General features: G+C 43.1%; 1 protein-coding gene across 1 annotated transcript in view; it reads right to left on the bottom strand.

Moving 5' to 3' along the window:
- WAPL (WAPL cohesin release factor) overlaps positions 1-16,436 on the bottom strand; it is a 127,969-nt gene that overhangs the window by 27,703 nt on the left and 83,830 nt on the right. Inside the window, exons 5-7 of the mRNA XM_074958773.1 lie at positions 9,596-9,691; positions 1,049-1,201; positions 655-791 (exon numbers count right to left, since the gene is read on the bottom strand). Coding sequence (XP_074814874.1) covers positions 655-791; positions 1,049-1,201; positions 9,596-9,691 — 386 coding nt within the window. The remainder of the gene's footprint in view (positions 1-654; positions 792-1,048; positions 1,202-9,595; positions 9,692-16,436) is intronic.

The following is a 16,436-nucleotide window of genomic DNA, read 5'->3' as shown; positions in this document are numbered from 1 at the left end:
ACAGGATTTAATTGTACAATGCAAGATGCAAATCTAGAGATGACCAAAATTTAACAAAAGACTGACTATAATCTAATATTCATGTTTTACATCCTCAGAATTCTAACAAGGATTGCTAGTTAACCCCAAGCCTGCAAAAGTTGCAGTGAACATCAGTATTGGCTATGGCATTCTCAATAGGAAATAAAGAATAGACTGTTGGCAGAATGAAGGAAACCTCAGCATGATATTATGTTATCACTGTCAGTGAGTGTCTGGGGATGCTTTCCACATATATATTAATAAATTCTTTAAAAACTGAATTTTCTATTAAAAAGCAGTGGATAGATACTTCCTCGCTTACAATCGTATTGAAACAAAGAAAAGTTAACGAAGTATAATCTTTGTTTTGAAGCAGTACAATAGTAAATTTGGGGTTGTAATTTTATTGCACAAAATCCTCTTATCCTTCCCCACATTACACATTCACACTCATGATACACTGTAAATGTCATCTCCAATATTTTCAGATTTCCCCCAGGCAGCAGAAACTCCAGGTAACTACTAACAACATTTTAAAGTTGGATCACATATTTAATAGAAATATTTAAAACCCACTTTTTCCCTTTGAATACAAGAAATAGATACAAGATATTTTATGTTAAAATATCTCACCTAAGGCAACGTGTGTTTAGGGGCTGATTGCTCTTCAGTCCGCTTAGCAAGTACTCAATATCATCTGTGAACTCTTGATTTTCACCAAATTCCACTACATCATTGAAGTGCTTTACATGCTGAACAACAGTGTATAACTGGAAGATACAAATATATTTTGAATACAATAAATTGCTGTTGGGATGGATTATAAAATTAACACATTTAATGTTATCTTTAAAAAACTAAACAGATTTTAACTGATATTTTGTTGAAGACCACTCAGGTCATTCAACTAATCCAACATAAACCATTAACTTTAATGGTGAAAGCTAAAGCCTCACTTTGACACTGTTCCTTCAGTATATGTTAGAAATACCAATAATTACCTTAAAAATGTCTTGAAAATACTTACTTCTTTGTCTTCTTTCCTACATTTCAATGCAGTTACTATCTCTTGATAGGGCTGAGTAGGTATTGTCACAGTTTTTATCACTTTGGGAGGTGGTGCAGGAGCCTTAAAAACTCCATCATCTTTATGAACTGCCTCCTTTGAAGATAGCCTTACCTATCAATAAGAAAGTGCTTAAATGGGCAGATGTTTTCAGTGTGCAAACATATACCAAATACATACGGAAACAGAGCAGGGTGTGCATTTTTCAAATTCAAATTTTGGGCTTTCTGAGACAGAGGTGTACCTGCACCATTCATCAAATTTGGAATATGTCAGATCATTTAAATGGTGTTTTAAATATAAAAAACTTTATTTAAGAAAAAGAGAGAGGTCTGGTGGGACTTCAAAATCAAAAGAGCAGATGGAATCTTTTGCACTGATTAACTTTAACTGATCACCAGGGTAGGTAAAATTACCAAGTTTGGTCTTTAAAAAAAAGTTAAAATTCTTTGTTGCCTCTTACTGCACTGACCATCTTACTTCCTGGAGGCTCTAAGCATTAATGAGCTGCTTGTTATATCCAGTCATTAGCACACTTTCAGCTAGTCCTGATATGGAGTCTGCTGTTCTAGTTGTGGCTGCAGCTAGCAGGAGATCTGTCTCTTGCCATTTGACCACTGAAAATGCTTCCCGTCTGCAGGTAGCAGGCTTTCCAGCTTCTTCCCTAGCATAAGAGAACATCTACAGAGGAAGTGTTGTGGGGCACTATAGATGCTTCTGCAAATTAATGGTATTCTTCCTGCACTGGTTTTATATGTACTCACATTTATATTTTATGTACAACCATTTTACAACATGCACTATGACAAAACTTACTCTTGCCGCACACTTGCAAAAGTAAAAAGTAATGGGAAGCTGAGTGTCTGTTTCACTGTAGCTATCTGGCAAATCCCCAGCCTCCTGGCTGTCTCACTGGGATGGTATTACAGGTTTTCTCCTCACCTACTCCTCTGTATATATTAATAGGATGTTGCTTTAGGCAACAGTACCAGACTGTCTTCAGGCTGCTTCTGTCAGCCTCACCCCCGACTTTTGAGATAAGCAAGAAGACGGGAAACATTATCCAAGGAAGAAGAACCAGAGATCCGTAAATATTTCAAGTTAAATACAAAAAAATCCCAACACAATGGTTATTTACGCTTATCCTCAACCTCACCTTTTTAAATTGAGGCAATCTTAAGACCTATTAAGTGAAAACTTAAAAATATATATATATTTTTAAGACTGTACTAAGCTCATGGCACTGAGTATGCATGAATCCTATGAGTAGAAACTCTGCAAAGGAAAGAGAAAATTTCTGCTACTGTACGCTGAAGGCAGAAAGCCTAAATTCACGTAAGATGTTTCATAATCAAAATTAAAGCATCAACCAAAACTACAAAACTGGACAAAATGAGTTTTCACACGCTGCCCAAATCAGCACATAACACTATCAATTCACCTTAAGCCCCAATGACATAAATAACTCAGCAAGCCTCTCGCCCGAGTCAAGTCGAGCACAGCCCCAATGAATTCTGTCCTTTGAACTGGAACTAACGTGGACTTTTTGTGGTTGACCAGTAGAGTCCCAAGGAGTGGCATGTGGCTTGTAGTACAACTATGTTGCATTGGACCCGAGCCTTGGAGCTGCCTTTGACCAACCGGTCATGGAGGTACAAGGCAAACAGAAGGCCCGCAATCCAGTAGTGGGCCAAACCAACTGCAAAACGGAGAAAACGTCTGTGTCCTGGGAAGATCACTATATAAAAGTATGCGTCTTTCAGGTCAAGGGTGGCAGAATGGTCTCCCAGATCCAGGGAGGGGATAGCTTCTTTAGGTATCTGTTGTGGTCCAGGACAGGATGCAGACCACCCTTGGCCTTTGGGATCAGAAAATACTGGGAATAGAAACCCTTGTTCCTGTAAGGAGGTAGGACCTCCTCCACTGCCCCCAGCTGCAAGAGCCCCTGAACCTTCTGCTTGAGAAGACTCTCGTGAGAAGGGTCCCTGAAGAGGGAAGGGGTGGGGTGGAAATAAATTGGAGGGTGTAGCTGTGCGCCACCATACTGAGGACCCAGCCGTCCGAAGTTATTGTCAACCACGCAGGGAGGAAAAAAGGAAAGGTGGTGGCCAAAAATTGGGAAAAATTGGATCCAGGGAATAGACTGGTAGGTACTCAGGCATACCCTCAAAACAACTTTTTAGCTACTTGCTTGGAGCAGGCTGAGCCTGACTGGGCAGAGGGTGACTCACGCATGGTGATATAGCCCTTGGGCTTTTTGTGCAGCGGGTCCTGCCAGGGCTGGCTCCTTTGCCCCTGGGGTAGTTGCAGTTTGAACTGCTTATGTGCCGGACCCGGAACGTAGAACCCCAAGGTTTTTAAGGGTAGTTCGGGAGTCCTTCAGCCCATGTAATTTGTTGTCCGCCTGCTCCGCAAACAGAGCCTGGACATCGAAGGGGAGGTCCTGAATCAACTGCTAAGCCTTGGAGAACAACCCAGAGAGGAGCAGCCAGGACGCTCGCTGCATGTAGATGGTAGATGCCATGGTGCGAGTGGTGGAGTCTGCCACGTCAGACGCCGCTTGAAGGGCCGCCCTAGCAGCAGCCGTGCCCTCGTCGAGGATCACCCGGAATTCTTTAAGGGAACCTTCCGGGAGGGCATTCTCGAACTCGGTCATGGTTTGCCACATATTAAAGTCACAGCGGCCCAGAAGGGCCTGGTGCTTAGCCACCCTCAACTGCAGGCTAGACGAGGAATAAATTTTCTGTCGAACAAGCCCAGTCTCCTGGAGTCTTTATGTTTCGGGGGTAGCTCCAGGGAGCCCCTGGCATTCCCTGTGGTTAACTGTCTCAACCACCGGGGAATTTTGGGGAGGATGGGAGTAAAGGTATTCGTGCCCTTTAGTCGGGCCAGAGTACTTATGCTCTACCCATTTGGAAATGGGGGGCAGAGAGGAGGAGGTTTGCCCCAAGGCGCTGGATGTCTTCAGTACCCCTTCATGAAGGGGAGGGGCCACCTTAGCAGGGCCTGTGCAGGAGAGGATGTTGAACAGGAGTCTGCTTGTTCCTCTAACTCCTCCACCTGCAGGCCAAGGCTGGACGTAACCCCCTTCAACAGCTCCTGGTGCGCCTTAGCGTCATCCTGAGGAACCCCGTGAGGGTGTTCCGTGATGGCTTCATCCAGTGATGACATGGAGGAGGCCGGTACCATGGGTTCCACGGCACTCACTGGTGGTCCAGCAGGCTGTTTCCCTTGGTCCACATGGACTTGCAGGGCCTTATCCCCTGGGGCCTCAAGCACCAGAGGGAGTTGGGTCATCGAGGCCACAGGCCTGTCCAAGGCTGTCGACACAGAGGGGGCAGGCTGGGAGGGCTGGGTGAACCCCCACGGTTTTCAGGAGTACCACGGGGCCGGCCACTGGGCCTGGGGCCACAGAGCAGTTTTCATTACCGACGATGCAGGTGGGCACCAAGGATCTGGGAGGCTGCCCTGCCGATGCGGAGCCTTGCTCCATACTGGAGCCATATGCATAACGATTGCTACCCGGTGACCCAAATTCACTGACGTGGCAACTCCGTGCCTGGCAATAATCTCAGTAGCACCTAGAGAAGGACCGGTCCGAGCAGAACGCGCGCTTCTGTGGGGACCTCGGTGACTGGTGGCACTTGGCAGATCCGCAACAGGAGACCAACGATCCATGTCTTGAGCTTCGAAACTGGTACCAGGACGAGGAGTGGGACCTTTAGGTATTGCGGGCTGGGTGGAATCTCCCCAAATATGGTGATACCTGTCTCAGGGATCATTGGCAGGGCCCATGGTTACCGTCCTCCAATCATTCCCGGGATCTGTAATGACATTCCAGCGATGATAATGGCTGGTCCCAACATTCCTGCCAACGAGCCTATGCCTCCGAGGGTCTGCGCCAAGTAACCGGTGAGGTCTACCCTGAATCCCATTGCCAGTGCCCAAGGTCTGGTGACCATAGAGGACTGCAATGCGTCTGCCTCCCTAACTCCGAGGCATGACAGCTTTGAGTGGGTGAGCGGTGGCAGGATGTCCCCCGGGATGGGAAACGGTGCTATTGGGGCAAAGGTGGATGGAAAGGTCCCAAGGCGGGCTTACTTGAGGTCTGGGCACCGGGAGCCTCAGGAGCTCCTGCGCAACCTGGAGCACTTCAGTTGTCAATGACACCTGAAGCTGATGAAGGCCGGCCTTTACGTCCAAGCTTCCAGGCAAGAAACCGCATCACTCGACATGAGCTGAGGTCCGATTTCATGATGGAGGAGATGAGCTGCCTGCCACGGCTCTTAACTTGTCCCCAGCCCTGTCCTTCCCCTTGCGGGAGTAGGAGACTGGCCCCTGCTGACCTTCTTTAGCTTCTTGGTCGGGGATGTGGATCGGTGCCAGCTCATTGATGGCGCCAGTGGGGTACTACGGACTGATGCCGCAGTGCTGGGTGCCAAGTCGGACCTTTGGTCCGGGGACGGAGTGAGCGCCGGCTCCATCAGGAACGCTTTGAATTTCATCTCACACTCTTTCTTAGTCCTGGGTTTAAAGGACTTGCAGATTCGACACGTATCACTTATGTGCCCTTCACTGAGACACCTTAGACAGTTACTATGCAGATTGCTCATGGGCATGGGCCATTTGCAACAATCGCAGGGCTTAAAGCCTGGGGACCGGGACATGACCTGTCCCCCGGCTAAGTACCCAACGGGACTAACAGAACTTGTAACTACTGTAAGGACTAAATCACTCAACTACTAACCATGTACTCTAACTTTACAAGAACTCTAGTTTGTATGAACGAAGACTAAGCAACGCCAGTAACAGCAGCGAACATTCATAGAATAGAGTATCAGGGTAGGGAAGGGACCTAAGGAGGTCATCTAGTCCAACCCCCTGTTCAAAGCAGGACCAATCCCCAATTTTTGCCCTGAAACCCTAAATGGCACCCTCAAGGATTGAACTCACAACCCTGGGTTTAGCATGCCAATACTCAAACCACTGAGCTATCCCTCCCCCCATTCCATGCACCATCACTGGCGGCAAGAAGGAACTGAGGTATGGGGGGAGCTGGGAGCACCTCTTATACCACACCATGTGGGCGCCACTCCAGAGGGTGCCAGAGCTGCTCCCTTACGGATACTGCTGAGCGAAAAACTTCCGGCATTGGTGCATGTGGCGAGCACACACACCTGATGTGGAATGGACATGAGCAAGCACTCGAACCAGAACTTATGATTGTTTTCACTATAAATATATCTCAGGGCTGTAATATTAAGTGCTGGTCCTGAGTTGGACCAAGTAAGCTGGTATGTATATTGCCTCCTTGGGGACAGCAGACCTGAAATTACTGTGAGTGTGTAGTGGATATGGGGCTGATCGCTACAGAGGGAATGCTCCAAAATGCTCTGGGGCTGAAGTGTACCTACCGTTAATCGGCAAGGCAAAGTAAGGGCTGACACAGTTTTGAAGAGATTGTTTGGGTGGCTAACAGACTAGAAGTATCAGGCAGCGGATACCCAGTTAAGCACAAGCAAGTCTCCCTCTTGTTTGAGGCAAGAGGGTAGCGATGTGACTTGCAATCCTGGGCATCCCAAAGACTATCATACTGAGGTAGCTGGGGGATGGGTGGAAAGGCATACCTTAGATGGTCTGTTCATGATAATAGAAGGGGTCCCTGGACAACCTGTTTAACACCGCTGTGGAGCATTATAGATACAATTTCTTGATCATCTGTAAGGCAAACCGGTCCCAGGACGGCATTTCCCACTGGGCAAAGATGACATTCAGGATGGAATTGAATATTTCCTACTCATGGTCAGTGGAAAACTCCCTGCTGAGATTTCCTGAGAATTCTGTGCACCTGGTAGGTCTGCTGCTGAGAGCATGATGCAGATGCTGATGCACCAGTTTCATAAACTGACTGCCTCCATACAGAGAGGAAGGAGATTTTGCTCCACCTTGTTTGCTCCACTTTGTCGTCTGACATTATCAGGATATAATAAAACCCTGTAAGTGGGAAGGAACCTACTGCACACTTCGTAGACTGCTCTCAGCTCCAGGAGTTCAATATGCATGCTGGCCTCCCGAAGAGACCATATGCCTTGGGCAGTGTGACTGTCCATGTAGGCTCCCCATCCTATGAGGATGCACCTGTGATTATGGTTGTGTCCCATGCAGGTGGAAGGAAACACGCACCTGATCTTTTTTGTACACCAGCGTCACCTTGGTATTTATGTTCTCTGTCTGGTGAGTAAAAAGATCACAGCCAGGCCCGCAGGCAACAGAGATGAATCCTGGCTAATGGCATTACATAGGTATACACAGCCATGTCTGTCTTTCCCTAGTAGGAAAGACGGACCTTGACTACAGTCCTTGGTCTGATGGTTAGCTATTTTATCAGGCTCTGTGTGGCCTGGAATCTATTGACAGAAAGGTAGACCGTTGCTAGCATTGAGTTCAGGGAACTCCTATAAAGTCTGAGGCTTTTGTGGGAATGAAAGTGAGCTTTTCATGGTTCATACACCCCAAGGATGCCAAAAAATGAAGCAAGAATAGTATCATTGACTGGACCTCCTGGCTAGATATGGTCGTCAGGAACCAATCGTCCAGATACAAAAAACGGCACAGCCATTCAGAGAAGACCTTTGTGAAGACCCTGGTGCTGTTGCCAAACTGATAGTGCTCCAGTCCTACCCAGAATCTGAGGAACCTCGTTGAGAGCATGAGGGAAGCAACTTCACAGGCATGGACCAACTGACACAAATCTCCAGACTCAGGTGCTTGCACACCCGTGTGTGGAATACACGTAAGGACACGCACTTTGAGAAACTGTCATTTCTCCAGCACTCTAAGGAATCAACAGAAGCATTCCAAGTAGCTACCAAAATTAAGGAGGCAGTCTCATCCGATCCATGAATCACCTATGAACTTTTGGACCAAAGGGGAATCCCACAGGAATTCTTAAACCTTGGTCATATAAAACTATAAAAATAAAGCCAATACCTTTGTTGCTAAAAATACCTTTGAGAGCACATTTTCTCATCCAGTGACTCAACGTATACACAGACCTCTTAGGCAATGGAAGACATGTTTGTTTTCTTGTCACAATAACAATTCCTTTAGAGGACTGAGGCTAACCAGATCTCTACCATATTCCTGAAGTAATATTTTGTTGGCCAGAGTCCCAAATATTAAGTGAAAATTTGATGAAAATGAAAAGCCTTTTCCATACACCAAGAGGCCTCTGTCCCTAATCTAGAGAGGATAGATTAAACATTTAATTAATTTATTTTAAAAAAATAAACAAGATTTGGAGGCCTCCAAGATTTTGTATCTATGAAGAGCTATGAGCAACAAAGAAATCAGTTTTTGCTGTTATGTGAGTAGCTGACTTGAACGCTGACCTTGTTAATTTATGCAGTGCTATCATGGCGTTTCATTAAATAAAAAAATGACTCGAACAAAGATTTAGTGTATTCAGTGAAGCGTAACAAGATTCAATTTAAATTTATGACCGTTGTGCCTCACTATAGTTTTGTTGAAGGGATCATGGCCCTGAGACCTTTCCTCCCCCCCCCCCCCCCCCCCAATAATGCTAATAACTAAGAATTATTTTTCAAAAATGACTTAAAATTCCCAGGCAATATAGTTAATATTTCAGGGAGGCTCCATTATAAAAGGCAATGGGGGACTGTGAAGTAACCAAGAAGGGTCCGGATCCAACAGACTAAAGTTGTCAACCTCAAAAACAGAAGGGTGGAGAAAGTCAGGCTCATGTGGAAAATAACTGAAGAATTATGACAATGGATGCTGAGAGTGTAGCAGTATTACATTATTTACACTTTGATTACTTCAGCTGCCTGAATATAAAACAAAAGCAGAGTCACTAAAACAGAATTTTTTTCACATAAGTGACAACTTCCAGACACACATATAGGCCAAAAGTATTGAATTCTGTTTAATGTAACTGTTGACTAACGCTGAAAATTGACGAGTCTGGCTGGCCAGCAACCAACCCCTTTTTCCTCTCAGTGACAATCCACTGATACAATCCTGCTCAGAAAGCACCTCACACTTTTGAATGGACTGTATTCAGAATGATTCATAGCATTTAGCCTTCTCCTCTCGCCAACAATTTTTGTGGGCATTTTTGTTGTATGTTTGATTTGTTCAGCTGATATATCCTAGATATCAGAGCAGAAAATTTGTTTCTTAAAACTGTTTTACACAACTCTAGTTAGAACAATTAACACAGGCAATTTAAAATATTTGATTTTCATATTTAAAAAGGACAATGAAATCAAGTTTTTAATTCTAGTAAAGTTTTTCCTTTAGCATTTACTAGAGGATTCCCCCTCCAATTCAATTTCTTTTGGCTCTTACACCCAACGGGTAACATGACCATTTGGACTTCATTCTGAGTTACTACTACATTTGCTAGCCTGTCTTTATCATTTCCAAATATTGTTCAGAGTTTAGGGAGAATTTATAAAGTTTTGGAAAAAACAACAGCCTACTCACTGGGATGGTTGGAGTTTTCAATACTGGTTGTGCCGGTAGAGCCTCTGACTCTGGCTGGTTCCAGTGCCTAGCATTATACACAGCTTTTGTTGGAGACTGAAAAATAAAATAATTGCTTGTTATATTTTAATAGAAATGTATTAGTGCATATTTTACCAACAAAAATAAATCTCATTTCTTAACATTTTATACCTGTTAATATCATTTAGGTTTTTTTTTTTTTTTTTGAAGTGTTTCAAAATTAACTTACCTCTTTTCCTCGTATTCTCATTGCTACATCACAGGAATTTTACTTTAAGTTCCTTTTCAATACAAATTACCTGACACAGCTTTAACTTGATTGGATCCCTGACCATTCTAATTTTAAGAATGACAGGTAACATTCATTATATGTTTTCAGGTGTAAAACCATGAATTTACAAAAAACATAATATACATATTTCAAAGTGAATATCCTTATGATGTCAAAATTAAAGTTTCTTTTAATTAAAATAATTTTCAGCATTCCTACTGACTTATATTAGACAAACCCATCTGTTATACCTTACCATCAGAAATATACACTGAAGATTTTATTAAAAATGTAACGCTAACATACTTGTCACTTCTCTTAAATTGATAGAAATTCTCAAATGAAATACCTCATCCCACTGGTACAGCCATGTGTTAAAATAGTTAGCAGAACTGCTGTCCATACATGTGTCAGGACAAACCAAAAAAAGATACATAAAAATGAAATTTTCCTCAATAGTTCAATGAAAACAGCTTAACACATGACATAGCAGTTAAGGATAAACATACTAATACGATTTACACATATGCCTGGAAATCTGATTCATAAACATAATTCAAGCAGTTAACTACATGTTCTATTTTTCCGTTAGATATCCCCCACTAATCATGTGAAGTAGCTTTTTCCTCTTGTATTAAAACTATTTTCAAAATTTTAAAATGAGCAAAAAGGGAAGCCGTGCACAAGAAAAAAAAGTCTGGTGCCAAAAAGTAATGTAAACCTATGCCTAAACCCCCTATTCTTATTGGGCTATGCATGCTCTCTTTGAAGGTGCAGTAAACATGACATTATGTACATTGGTAGGTTTCCTACTATCATAAACTTAGAGAGTTTTGGGGAAGTCAGAAACAATGTTAACTTCATGTCAGAAGTGGAATTTCTATTGTGTGGCACGGACATCAATTAGCAGTATTACTGTTAAACATTTGTATAGCACCACAATTTTTCATTGCTTTTTAGAGAAGAGAAAGATGGCTCCTGCCCCACAGAGCTTACAAAATGAAACACAAAATGAAGACCGGGGGGGGGTGTGTGGGGGGGATATTAAGAAAAAAAGAGGAACAATAGTTGAAACTAGGGCTCCACTTATGTGATTGAAGGTATGTCTACACTGCAGTTAGACACACGCAGCTGGCCCGTACCAGCTGACTCAGGCTCACAGGGCTCAGGCTGCAGGGTTATTTAATTGTGGTGTACATGTTCCGACTCAAGCTGCAGCATGAGCTCTGGGACTTGAACATCTACACCGCAGTTAAACAGCCATTTCTGCCTCCTAAACTACCTCCCACCTCAACCTCTAAATAATCTCATTTGTGATGACGTACCTTCCCTGTACTCTACTACTTCATTAATCTGTGCATTTATCAAACTAATTTCTTCACCCCCAGCTCCCCAGATTCCTTCAGTTCCTGGTCCAGATTACTGTGCACCATGTTAGCTCTACACAGTTCAGCAGAAGCACAGATCCATATACATTCACTCCTGCATAGCTTCAACTCTCTTCTCCAGAGCCCCATTTTCGAGTGAAATACTTTTTGTCGACTGTTGATTCCAGTTCTGCTGGTGCTTTAGATACTCTCTTAATCCTTATATAAAACTCAAGCAATGCTAGTGGAAGCTACCATGTTTTCTCCCGCTTAGCCACTGCTTCTACAGGCATGTGGACTCTTCCTTGTAACAGAGCAAGGATAACTTAAGAATCAGCTGTGAAGAAGTTATGAGCGATCACCAAGTGACCAGTAAGTACCAGGCCGACTACCATTTTGGAGATTTGTTTTATGTAACTCTATAGCAAAACTGGAGTTGCGAAACAGACCACTTAAATATAAACCATGTTGCTAAGGCAAGTCTATTTTAAAAGGATTGATCAAGGAAAGAAAAAAAGTTCACCTGCTGAAACAGTTCAAAACGCCAGATTTCTCAGAAAAGTCTTGTTATAAACATTGACTTTTTTTGCGCAGTGGTAATTTGTGAATTTGTTCTAATTTCTCCAAAAAATAGAACATGCAACCTTTATAACAAATCCATAGGGATTACAGGATTACAAAGTGATTAACCTATCATTTTTTCAGTTTTCTTACATTAAGGATACTACAAAAATCTATTGATATCTAAAATGAGTTAAAGTGATAGGAAATATATTACAATGCTATCTCACTGATTTCATCTGCATTCCTGACTGAGTTTGTCTAGTGTATAAAAACCAGACTGGGATTTTGGGGTTCTGTAAAATAATGACCTCGACTGAAATTTACAAAGAAAGCTTAGTGTTGCATAACAGAGGAAATTCACCGTTTCACTGTCATTTTTGCAATGTCATATATTGTAAAATATAGTTAGCTGTATCTTTTGCTTAAGAGCAGAGTGGAGAGATCTTTACTCTCCTTCATCCGTTAAATGTGTAAAACTCTGCTTATAAAAATGATAGCTGCTGTTTACATACAGAAAATAGCTGTTTGAAACTATGAATGCCTCAGTGAGAATGTGAGGAACTAATATTCGGGGGGGCGGGGGGGGTTGGTTTTTTGGACGTGTTGGTGTGCAAAAGCAAAACTAATACCCATGATTTCATAATATGCACAGTTGTGGCTGTCATTTTGAAAAGATCATTTCCCAGTGGCATACACTATGGGGTCATGCTTAATTTCTATCTCCCAAAAGCTTCAAAGCAGAAATGTCAAGAGCTGGCACTCTAATATATCCTGGTGAAGCACAGCCTGTCATTCACATATGTAACAGAAAATAAAAGCCAGCGACATGAGCTACGATGAAAATGCTGGCAAAACAAGAAAGGTAAGAACTATTGGCAAACAAAAACACTGTCCAAGATATAGGGGACAACCACTGCCATGGTGTACACAAAGGGGAAAAAAACATAGTATTTAATTTGCCTGGCTTCTGTAAAAAGCAACTGATAAGATTATACGAACCATTTATCAACATTTTATATTTAATATCTAAAACAAGAGATTTCATAAGCTAACATGCTAAATTATTTGAAAGTTAGGATTTTATAATTGTGTCTGTATTCTCTCTTTTTTTTTTTTGCATTAAAGAGACATCTTGTGTGCATCCACCACCCTGAAGACAAAGAAGAAATTTCACAAATTAAGAAATATGCAAACTCATTCCCCACTTACACTGAACAGTTTTCTCTTTGTGAGGTGAACAAATGTTTAGACAATGCGAAGAAAACGAATGTCACCTGAAAGCACAAGAGCAGTACACTGACACAGGATGAAGAGTTGTGCTACGATATATGCTGTGAATTCTTCAGCCAAAGTATTTCCTTTGGGCTAGAATCTTCCAGCAATGGTGTAAAAACAAAGTTCGAGTCATAGAATATCAGGGTTGGAAGGGACCTCAGGAGGTCATCTAGTCCAACCCCCTGCTCAAAGCAAGACCAATCCCCAACCAAATTATCCCAGCCAGGGCTTTGTCAAGCCTGCCCTTAAAAACTTCAAAGGAAGGAGATTCCACCACCTCCCTAGGTAACGCATTCCAGTGCTTCACCACCCTCCATACTTAGTTCAGATTGTACTCGCTCTCTTTTTACTGATCGTTTCTCCGACTCCCTTCAACGCTCCCCTCAGTTAGCCTGAGGCTGGCCTCAGAGAGTATCTGCTCTCCATGTGTCTCCCTTTATTCCATCTTCTCAGTCTTTCCTACTAGTTCATTGCCTGTTGCCTTCCCTTCTCCCCATATATATTTTATACCCCAAACCATACCACTATTTAAACCAGTGCAAGTTTGTGTTTAGACAAGGCCTAAGAAAAGCAGTCTGTACAGTGGGTACTAGGGAGAAGCCCAGCTATTACTAGGGAAGCTCTACCCACATCAGAAATGTTCGAGGGACTGTAAAATACTTCCTTTTATTGGAAATTGCAAGGACAAAGGGGCATAGTAGCACGAATGGTTGGGCCTGGCTGATTTCCCAGTGAAGACTATGAACTAAACTAGAAGCGTCAGGGAATTTCAGTAAATGCAGGCCTCATTCCTCACAAAACACTCCCTTTTAACAACTTCTGGAGGAATTCCTGCCAGCTTCGATGCTGCATGGAATAGGACTCTTTTGGCCAATCCTGATCTACTCCCTTACTGTGGGATTATTTCTTGGCAACTGTAGTTAGGATGAAGCAGATTCCGTGACTCCAAAAGCTACAGACTAAGCAGTAAGTGAGCCAAAGTGCTCAGTGGATGGTTTTCTGGAGCCCTGAAAACACATCTAACTGATTTGCAAGTAGTGCATTTTGTAAATTCATCTGTCCTGTTAAGTAAGCCTAGAACAAGACTCACTACACGAACAGCAAGACATTTTTGGCCTTCTCCTTAGTTTGTTTGCCATTTTGGCATTCCCAACTTAAGGGGAGGCCGAATGCAGAAGAAGATTTTTCCCAAGCAGTTAACCTCATATTGCCCAAAATTATTTAACTCTGCCCGAGGTAAACACTCTGCACTGCTAGTCACAAGCTCAGACTACAATTTATAGTAAGGCAGAAGTAATATTTCTATTCACATTATGAGCTATGAACTGCTGGCTCCCTCTCTATGGAAGCAGAAAGTCTGGTCACATGAGTGACAAGAGCCTGCAGTGCTGAGTCTCTGGCAAGAGCATGAGAATGGTCAGTTAGGCACTTGGGAAAAGAAGGCCACAACTTCACTCCCCCTCCCCCTGTGCAGGTCACCTTTAAATCATTTTAAATGAAAAACATTAACACTATTCAAGGGCATTAATCTTATTTTGTCTTTGGAAGAGGTGGGGTGAGGCATCTCCTCTCCTAACCGCACACTTTCAAATACACAGGAGAAGTTTGAGGGTTTTTTTAAGCTACTCATCCAAAAAGGTTAATTTTATTAACAGCTGAAAGAGAGACACAGACAATCCCACCAGAACATAAACCCCTTTCCATTTTACTTTACTGCCATCTTTCCCTTGTCCTGCAGGTTTTTTTGTTTTTTTGTTTGTTTTTTTTTTGCTTGGGCTGAGGGAGTTTCCATGTCTCTGTAATTTTCTTTGTTCCCTCTCTCCATGTGTGATCTTTGCTTCTGCCACCCTTGTTAGCTTTCCCAGCCCCACCTCTCTCTACATCCAGAAATACTGCAACTAATAATGTCTGTCTCAAGAGTGGGAAAACAAAGATAACACTCCCCTTAGGATTGCTGCAGTTCTGAGCAATAGTTGCTTATGAAGATTGTGGGAGGGAACCAGTTCAACATGTATAGCTGGGAGGACCTCAACTCTGCCTCCACTCAGCTAATGGAATGTGGGGCAAATGGCAACACATCACACCCTGCTCACCACCAATTTAACAAGTGAGAAAGAATACAATCTATGAGCAGAACCACTAAAACACTATCTAGTCTGTTACTAGGCCCTTTGGCCCCCACTTTCATTCTGTGACGGCTCCCAGGTATTACTCTCCAGCTCCATACATTAAAAGTGCAGGGTTACTTTCACATTACACAACCTTCAGATAGTTATTTTAAAATCCAATCAATTAATCCTGACTACAATCCTGTTCAATCCCAGTCCTAAAAAGAAATTAAACTCTACAAATTGTTTATTTTGGTTGCTTTAGGTCCATTTATACCTGTAATTAAAATAAAATCATCACATGATCACAAATAATCAAACTATTAAGTAATCAATGTAATGGAGTTTCCATACAAAGGCATCTGGATTAGCAAAGGATATAGAACTAGCTAAGTCAATATGATTTCTTGGTTATACCAAATTATTGTAACGACAGCCTTCATTTTGATCAGGCGATAGAAAAGGTGCTCACTAAACACAGGCTATACAGGATATGAACTGATAAATGACAGAATAGATCAGAAGGGCACAAGCCAAAAGTTTAGCTGTGGGAAACATCTTACCAGTCATCTAACCAACTATGACAAATGCTTTCCACATGAAGTCCAAAACTCTCAATCTAATGCAGCGGTTCTTAAACTGTGGGTCAGGACTCCATTTTAAAGGCGTCGCCAGGACTGGTTTAGACTTGCCGGAGCCAAGGGGGCCGAGGCCACCACCCGAGGCTGAAGCTGAAACCTGAGCCCCACCACTCAGAGCCAAAGCTGAAGCCCAAGGGCTTCAGCCCTGGGTGGCGGGGCTCAGTTTATAGGCCCCCTGTCTGGGGCTGAAGCCCTTGGGCTTTGGCTTTGCCCCACCACCCGCCCAGGACTGTGGGGTTCAGGTGGGCTCAGGCTTCAGTCCCCCTTCCTGGGGTCATGTAGTAATTGTAGCTGTCTGAAGGGGGTTGCCGTGCAAAGAAGTTTGAGAACCCCTGATCTAATGATTGGCCACACCATCTGTCAGAAGCACAGTTAGGACATGAAAGTGATGTACTGTAAACAAGCAGTGCACTGTCACCAACTGCCAGATCTGACTATCACATCTCTCTCTCTCACTGTCAGAGACTGCTGATAAAGTACCCTGCTGGCTTAATGCCATCCTCCAGCAACAAAAAAGATAAAGAGCTTACAGTGTTGAGAGCACTTTGCCTGACAGAATTCCTTGCGGAGTCAAAATAACAGTAGTCAACCAGC

This window comes from Natator depressus, chromosome 7 (assembly GCF_965152275.1).
Source record: "Natator depressus isolate rNatDep1 chromosome 7, rNatDep2.hap1, whole genome shotgun sequence".
NCBI lineage: Eukaryota > Metazoa > Chordata > Testudines > Cheloniidae > Natator > Natator depressus.
Note: the sequence above shows the minus strand (reverse complement) of the source record. Positions and strands in the feature narration are given on the sequence as shown.